At 32.5% G+C, this 9,172-nt stretch overlaps 1 protein-coding gene across 3 annotated transcripts; it reads left to right on the top strand.

Moving 5' to 3' along the window:
- The first annotated feature begins 433 nt into the window (after positions 1-433).
- LOC114296814 (mechanosensitive ion channel protein 6-like) lies at positions 434-5,741 on the top strand. 3 transcript variants are annotated; one of them, XM_082880075.1, is made up of 7 exons: positions 434-622; positions 697-841; positions 1,958-2,070; positions 3,054-3,177; positions 3,381-3,674; positions 3,778-3,980; positions 5,109-5,741. In XM_082880075.1, exons 4-7 carry the CDS (start codon positions 3,085-3,087, stop codon positions 5,410-5,412), a joined length of 894 nt encoding a protein of 297 aa, XP_082736201.1. In that variant the 5' UTR covers positions 434-622; positions 697-841; positions 1,958-2,070; positions 3,054-3,084; the 3' UTR covers positions 5,413-5,741. The 3 variants fall into 3 exon arrangements, with proteins under 3 accessions (XP_082736201.1, XP_082736202.1, XP_082736200.1); XM_082880076.1 differs by having other exon boundaries at positions 434-841; positions 1,987-2,070; XM_082880074.1 differs by having other exon boundaries at positions 434-841.
- Positions 5,742-9,172: the final 3,431 nt, after the last annotated feature.

The following is a 9,172-nucleotide window of genomic DNA, read 5'->3' as shown; positions in this document are numbered from 1 at the left end:
GTCTTCGAGGGCGAAGAAGAGTGTCGGAGTTGGGGTCTCAAAAACAGAGGGGGCTTTGGGAAAACAACGTGAAGAGCTCAGCTGAAAGAGAACAATCAGTGAAGAAATTTGTAAAAATCGTAATCGGTTGAAAAGATACTCAAGATTTCTAATCAAATTATTCAGTGGTTGAAATTAATTTGTAAAAATCTAATGGCTTAAAATAAATGTGTATATGATGTGCACATCTTATTGATATATAAATAAATTTTGTTCCCACTGTTAGGGTATAAGGAGAAGGAAATCTCAATTTATAAGGGTCCAAAATAAAATAAGGGAGAATTGTCCGAGTTGGATACGAGTGGAGAACAAGCGGTGGTGACTCATCAATTGCAGTCAAGTAAGTGAGTGAGTGAAGTAAAATTCGAAAAATGAGGGGAGTGAGAGAGAGAGAGAGAGAGAGAGAGAGAGAGAGAGAGAGAGGCCATGGCAAACCTCTCAAGCCTAGTTCACCAGCTTCGCGAACGCATAGCAGCTTCATCATCAACACCTCCCAACATCGGAGACGATGATGCTCTCGAGATTAGATTTCGCGCTGTTCTTCCCAATCTCCTTCATGCCTATGTCGTCCCCTCTTCTTCAGGTCTCTCTCTCTCTCTCTAAAACCCCTCTGTTCAATAAATTCTCAGATTCATCGTTGCTTTTCTTGGTGTGTAGCCAATGAGAGAGAGGTCATCACGGTATTGAAGCCATTGACTCACACAGCAAAGAATTTCCCCGGAGTTTTCTTCCATGGTAGGGCTACCGCAGTCCTACCTCTTATTGGTCGCATACTGCCATTCTTCGTCGAGCCCGCATTTCGGTGAGTGTGGTTAACCAGTATTCTCTTTAGTGTGCTGTCATGAAATTGTGTAATTTTCTAGTGTATTGTTTGCAAGTTTGATGCTTCTTTGGTTATTAATGAAAGAATGTTTGTCTTTTATGTTTCTTTATGGAGTTTTATGTTATTTGACTTTTGTGTAATGTTTGGAGTTGTAAGGGCATCTCCAATGCTTGACTCAAATTTCGGTAAAAGTCACTTAAAACATCCTCCATTGCTTGACCCAAATTTATAACAAATTGAGTTTTTCTCAAATTTTTACCCAAATCAAAGGAGACTCAAATCTTTACTCAAAAATTTCTACGCTATTTTGTGGGTTTTAAATTAATCAATCTGCCATTAGTGAAGCTTTTACTGAAATTATTGCTTAAATCTAAGTTTGCCCATTGGGAGTGGTTCATATAAAAGAAACTCAATGTTTTATTCAAATTTGAGTAAGGACTGCAGATGGCCGAAGGTATCCACTATTAAGTTATGGATTTTGTATATTTTGTAGAGTGACAGCACATTATGCCCCAACTAAGAAAAGAAATTCTTACAGTATATTTATATATAAACTACATAAACACTCTCCAAGTTGCTTCCAACCTTATATGTTTCCTATGTGCCCTCGCCATCCCATGCTCATCCCTGCATCCAGTTCTTACAATTAAGGTTTCAACCTCCTCAATAAGAAAAAAGAATGAACAGATGATGCATTACACCTGAGATAGCTTTGATATCGTCCGAGCAGCATTTATTACATTTTTGGCACTGTGGTTGGGTGTGTTGGCCTCTGTACATATTTTCAACAATATTTTAATTGTGGGTGGCTGGATGTTAATTTATGGTTACAAAATGCTATGTGAATAGTAACTATCAAATGACTATTAGTTGTAAATCTTTAGCCTGTGTTTAAATATAAAAAAAAAAGATATGTGGTTTGAATTTTTTATTACAAAACAAACAATGTTTGTGCAAAAAATGCACGTTACCACTTCTTGATACTATTCTTGCTTGTTTTTCATATTTCTTTCTTCATTTTCTGTTGAGTACATGTTTCAGCATCTTTTTATTTTTTTATCACTGGTTGTTGGAAAATTGACATATATGTTTCAGCTCTCGGCATGGAATGATTTTTGAAACAGTTGGATTCCTTTTATCCTTGCCCCGTACAGGAGATTGAGATGCATACCGTCAGTTTTTTATAGACACCATGCTGATGGTTGAAGGTATGAAATGCACCTTGCAAACATTACAGTATATAAAATAAAGGTGATTGCATCATTTAAAGAACTGAGTGATGCTTTATATTATTTTTCTCTCTCTGTCGCCCACAGTGGTACTCTTGTTTGATGATTTCCTCAAACTTACGAAGAATGTTCATGGAAAGAATAACAACTTTTTTTGTTTTCTGTCCCTTTCTCTAGTTAGTGATGGATGAAGGAATTAGATAAAAAAGTGTGACCCAATGCACGAGGCTCCCATTCAAGTGGGGTTGCATTACTTTATATTTATTAAGTTTGATTGTTTTATTATGTTTTAAAAATTGTAGTTTTACTTTTTGCAACTTTTAATAAGAATTTCCGTGGATGCCTATAAATAGGCCTTTTATGTAATGGTTTCACAGACTATGCTATTGAGATAAGAGATTTTAGGTTTCTTTTGTTTTCTTGCACTTGACCTTTCTTTTCTTTTCTTTTGGTTACTCCATGGCACATAATTCTTGACACGCTATAAAGCTCCATAATTCAATGATTCATGGTCTAGACCATTGTGATCAATTCTTCAATTATGTTTTCGCACTACTAATATATGTCATAGCCATGATCAGGACCATCCTGGTTAAAATTGATTCTGGTTCATTTGTAATGGAGCGGTTTGTTGTCAAAAGAACACCGAAGGTTATAGTATTAACAATTGATTTGTTGAAAGATGTAAAAAAGGGTTTTCTTGACTAAAGGCAGGGGTGAGCTTTCTCAAAGTAATGACCACTTTGAAGAACGAACCAATGACAATAAAGGATGATAAGAAGGGCCACATAATTAGAGTTACGAAGAAGTTCAAATTCTGATAGCAATTTTGGAAGAATATTAATTGTTAATGTTGGCAAAACTTTTCCGATGATGTGAATTTTAGTATGACAAAGTCCTTTTGTTGAGTGAAGATTTAGTTCCACATCATAGAGGATCTTGAATATTTTTTTTTCTGGCAGGTTCATCTACCTAGAAGATGTGCTGTGTATTATGTTAGAAGATGAGGCTTTGAAGACCATGAGTCTTTTGAGAGGCTCACCTGAAAGTGAAAAAATAAGCCAGTCTTCTCTGAAGAACTGGGTGGTAGGAACTTGGCAATAGATGGTGCATTTATTTGTGTAAAATTATTTTCTTCTTTATTTATAGTTTTACTGTTGTGATTAATTAATTGTGTAAAAGTGTTTCATTTATTTATTTTAACAAGGAGTATTGTCATCAGTTTACATATTGTTTGCTTTTAAAACTATCGTGCAAATATGATAATGTGTTATGCCTGATTCTTTTAGGTTAATGCTTTTAGAGAACGAAGAGCGCTTGCCTTGACACTCAATGATACAAAAACCGCTGTCAACAAACTTCATCATATGGTGAATGTATTAGTTGTCATCGTTATAGCGGTTGTTTCTCTCTTCATACTAGGAATTGCAACCAGCAGATTTCTATTCCTCATAAGCTCTCAGATCGTTGTTGTGGCATTCATATTTGGAAACTCTTGCAAGACTGTATTTGAAGCCATTGTCTTTTTGTTTGTGATGCACCCATATGATGTAGTTGATCAGTGTGAGATTGATGGAGTTCAGGTGTGATAATCATATTTTGTTTGAAATCGTGCTTATGCCCCTTCTTTTACATTTCCCTTTATTCCATTTTGACTTTTGATATGTACTATGCCTTGACTTTCAGATGGTAGTTGAAGAGATGAATATCTTGACTGCCGTTTTTCTGAGATTAGACAACCAAAAGATTAAATATCCGAATAGCATTCTTTCTACAAAGCCTATCAGTAACTACTATCGTAGTCCAGACATGGGCGATTCAATTGATTTCTGTGTCCATATTGCAACTCCAATAGAGAAGATTGCTATCATTAGGCAAAGAATAATAAGGTATAGAAAGGCAATCTCCCCTCTCTCTTTCAGTATGCTCTCTTTTTCTTCTTCCTTTTAGTATTATGCTTTTTACTAGTGCAAGTGCGGTTTTGATCACATAATATGAATAGTAAGAGTAAGATCTCTTTTGGTTGCAGCTTATAAATTTTGTATTTTTAGGCTGATTTTGATCTTTAGCAAAGTTTTAGCCTAAGAGTCAAAAAGTCTCTAAAAAATCAAAAAGTCTATAATTTATACCAAAAAGTCAAAGATTTCTTTTTCTCTTTACTTTTTGCACATCTTTTCGTAAAAAATCAAAAATTTATTCCAAACATACTAATTTTTCTTACCCCATATTTTAGCCAAAAAGCTAAAAAGTTGTTAAAATAGCCTGTTCCCAAACGAGGTTGTCTAACTATTTTACTTTTTCGCTCCGTCTAGACTAGACTTAGGCCTCGTTTGACATGCAACACTTTTAGCCTAAAAGTCAAAAAATTACTAAAAAAATCAAACAATAATGCTTGAAACCACTAATTAGAGTTACCACTAATGATGTGGCAATGGGTTCCACCCACTGCCACAGTGTGTGCTGTGCCTTGTTTTTGTTTCATTTTCACCTCACTAGTGGTGGATTTAGAGCTTATTATTTAGAGCTCTAAATCATTATTGAAAATAAAAAAGCCTATAACCTATATAAAAAAAGTCAATGATTCCCTTTTCTCTCTAATTTTTACACATCTTTTGGTAAAAAATCAAAAAGTCATTCTAAAATACTAATTTTTTTACCTTATATTTTAGCCAAAAAATCAAAAAATTACTAAAATAGTATGTTCCCAAACGAGGCCTTAGTTTAGATGGATCTAAAAGGTAAAAATTTTGCCCCGTTGGTTTCTCAAGCTTAAGGTCAGAGTCAGGGCACTTCGATGAATTCCTGAGCCAAAATCAAATAAAGACCAAAAACTTTAGAAATGAGGAGCAATTACTAATATTTTGAGTTTCATGAACATTTCTTCGATTGACAGCGCCATAGTCTTGGCAACTGTTAGAACGTTAATGAAATTGCAGTGACAATGCATTGAGATTGAGAATGCAATAATTCTAATAAATATGAATTTGATTGATTAATCCTCGTGGCTGCATGTGTAGTTATGTTGAAAGCAAGAAGGACCACTGGTATCCTTCGTTGTTGGTGGTACCGATGGACCTGGTGGGGTTAAACGATCTGAAACTATCAGTGTGGTTGACGCATCGTATGAACCACCAAGACATGGGTAAGAAGTGGTTAAGGAGAGCCTTCGTGACAAAAGAGATGATTAAAATTTTCAAAGAACTTGATATGGAATACCGCTTGCTTCCCCTTGACATCAACATCCGCAACATGCCCCCTATAAGCTCCACTTGCTGTCCCAATCATCATGACCATTATGAAGTTGAGCATGATAGAATTTGATGATCTTGAACAAGTTTCTTCTAACTGGACAGCCTCTGATAAGTGAGCAATCACATTATGCGGGTGGGAGAGAGAATTTCCATTACCTCGCCTTATTCTTGTGTAGTTTTTTGTTTTTTTTCTCTTATCCTATCTTTATATGGCTTGTATTTTCCTTTTTGTGTTTACCATGCTCAATTTCTATTTAGTACACCATGTACATGCATGAACCAGCTATACAGCCTCCAAGAGTTTCGCCTTCTCTCTGGAAGGGCTGGGCAAAATTTACTAAGGCATTGGTAATCTTTGTACAAATCTTGTGACATGAGATTGTATATTCCTTTTATGAAGTTGGCATTGAGGTCTTTTGAATTTTGTATTTGCTGATTCTTGTTCAATTTTTGAGTCCATGATAGCAAGTGGAAGGTTGTGTAGTGAAACTTTGGCATGACCATGCATAGGATAAAAGAGAATTTTGCTATGAAACTTTCTTTTTGTTTTTGTTTTAATTCATATTTGAACTAACATTTTAAGAGTGATATTTTACTAATGATGTATATATCTCATTAATTATGTTTAAGAAAGTGTCACCATCATAATATTATGCAAGAACATTCTTTAACATTTGTCTTTGAATATTATAATCAGCAATGTTACAGATCCCAAAAAAACACAATTTCACAATCCCCACTTACTTGTGATTGGTTCAGTAAGAAAAAAAATATATAAAAAACAAAAATACATGATTGGTTCACATCATTTTGGGAGTCATGGGGTCCCAAGCATTTTTGTATTGTAATAGTAGTGAATGATTGTTTTAATAATTGGGAATTGTGTCTTAAATATGATCTTTTAGGTTCATCTAAAAGCATAAATTCAAAGATAATACTCTTTTCGTCCCAAAATATTAGTTACTTATTCTATTTTTTATTATTCTAAAATATTAGTTCCTTTTCAAAAATCAATAACTAAAATAATATGAATTTCGTATTTTGATGTTCTTTTAAATTCATTAACAATATAAAAAGTACAATTATGACAATTGATATTCTTAAAAAAATATAATATCAAAGAGTAATTTTAAAAAATTAATATTTTTAAAGTGCAATAATTATAGTATCAAAAAAGTTAGATTTTTTGAGACTATTATTTTGGGATGAAGAGAGTATATTATTTTAATTAACATTGTTATTCAGGTTCAAAAATTAAATTTACTTTATAAACTTAGTGATATGTCAAAAATATAGATAATTAAATATTTTCTAAATATCAATTAATAATTTTCTTGACACATCTATAAACTGAATCTAAAATATATATATATATATATATATTGATTTCACTACCTTTTTTAGTGCTCCAGAATGAATTTTGATTTGACTGTAACCTCTCATCTTTTCTCGGCAAAAACACATGATTATACTCATAGAACCCTCATTTATAGAGAATTCAGGAATTAGAGCTCGGTTTCGTTTGATTTAATTTTAGAATCATAATTTGATTATATAGTTATGTTTTGAATTTCAAGTTATATTTTGAGTTTTAAAAAGAAAAAATTTGTTTGATTATGAATTTTGAAAAGAATTTTGAGTTTTAAAAAAAATTTAAAATTGTATTTTAAGTTTTGAGTTGTATTTCGAAATTTTTAAGATCTATTTTTTTTAAATATTTAAAAATGTTTAAGAAAATTTTATTTTTATTTTAAATATATAATTTTTATTTTTTATTTTATTTTTTAACTATTTTAATTTTTTAAATATTTTTTACTTTTTTTAAAATATATATATTTTTTAAAATTTAAATTGTTTTTGAACCGCCCATATATATCTAAATCATAACAAATTATTTGGCCAATCACAAAATATTTTTTTTGAAAAACTAAAAAATAAAAAATAATTTTAAAGAACAAAATTATAAAAAAAAAGATTTTTTTTTTATAAATAGAATTTTAAAAAGAGTTTTGAAAACTGTTTATTTATGAATTTTGAAAATAATTTTGAATTGAATTTTAAATTGTGTGTTTAATTATGAATTTTAAAAATAATTTTTAAATTAACTTTTGAATTGTATATTTAATTATAGGTTTTTAAATTTTTTAATTAAACTCACGGTTCCAAAGTAAACCAAACACACAAAATTTGGTGTTTTGACTTTAGGGTGCTCGTTTTTCTCCATGCTCAATTTCTTTCGTAACTGTTAAGACAGTTTTGTGGTCTCATCAGAATGATTTGAGTACTTTATTTTATAAGTTTAATATATATATATATATATATATATATACAAAAATGCTTGGTGGCCTGAAAAGGAGCGGCTCAAATAGCCCAAATGGGTGTTGGCCGGTCGTTCGCCTGGACGACTAGATCACCTTTGTCGACTGCGGTTGTCAGCTTCCTCGTCGGACGATCGGCAAGATAAAATTCGAGCCATTTGAGCCAACCTCCTTTTCGGGCCACCTAACATTGCTCATATATATAAAAGAATAGTTTAATCAGACAACAATAAATTTACCTAATTTAGAGTTAATTACCTAAAAGTCCTATCTACATATTTGGTGGTAGCTTAGGTCCTATCAAACAATTTTTGAACCAATAAGTCCCATGCACAGGTAAAAAGACGTTTTACTCTTTAATCCCAAAACTGAGAATGTTCATAATTTCAAAACTGAGAATGTTCTCAATTTATAATTATCACAATTGGGAAATTTCTCAATTTTTTTTCTAGTATGAATTGAAAATATTATCAAAACTATCAAAACTAAAAAATTTATAATTATCAATTTTGAGAATTTTCTCAATTTTTTTATGATTAAAATTGAGAATATTATAAATTGAGAAGGTTCTCAATTTGGCATCACAATTACTATCCCAAATCCCATCACTCTCTCTCTCTCTCTCTCTCTCTGTGTCTATATAGTTGTGTATACATAATTAACTATATATATATATATATTGGTTCAAATGTCTTCTGTTCGTCCAGATCTGACTACCAAAGTCTACCCAGAACCCTACACTTCATCATCATCGGACGAGATCGACCATTTCGATCTCTTGCCCGATTCGATCCTGCTCCTGATCTTCAACAAGATTGGCGATGTCAAAGCCCTAGGTCTCCGACGACGATGCTTCTTCCGCCTCTAGATCCCCCGACAAGTCTCGCGGAGCTTTCTCGAACTTGTTTCAGTTCGTTTTCGGTGGAACCGTCAAGCCACTCCAAGCTCTGGGCAGTGAGGTTGACGTGGTCGAGGTCGGCGCTGGAGCCGACGACGCTCTGGACGGAGGGGAAGGAGAAGTCATATGGGGGAGACTAGAGACTGGGTCTGTGGGGAGGAGAGAGAGAGAGAGAGAGAGAGAGAGAGAGTGTGTGTGTGTGTGTGTGTGTCTGGTTGGCAAGGAGGTCTTGGAAGGGTAAATTGGCCTATTAAAAATTAATGGGATTTGAAGGAGCAAATAATTTTATAGAGGACTTAATGGATTATAAGTTTACAAAATGGAACTTGCATGTAAATGCCCCATTAATTTATTGTATTTTATTTTATAAAATGAATTGTTTGGCATCTACAATATAAGTGCACTTATTTACATAAGTGCACTTATTTGAATTACATCACCTCTCTATTTTTCTACACATCTTTTCATAAAAAATTAAAATGTATATTTATTTAGATCACCCTAAATAAAATTATATTTACTATCAATTTTATAAAACAAAACAAGATTAATTAGTGTGTCAATTGATCTTCGATCAAATTGATTTTTTTTGCACATATGTTTTTCTCTTGAAA

Source organism: Camellia sinensis, chromosome 7 (genome assembly GCF_055761805.1).
Source record: "Camellia sinensis isolate YWXY chromosome 7, ASM5576180v1, whole genome shotgun sequence".
Taxonomy (NCBI): domain Eukaryota; kingdom Viridiplantae; phylum Streptophyta; class Magnoliopsida; order Ericales; family Theaceae; genus Camellia; species Camellia sinensis.
This window is presented reverse-complemented; position numbering and strand designations above follow the sequence as displayed.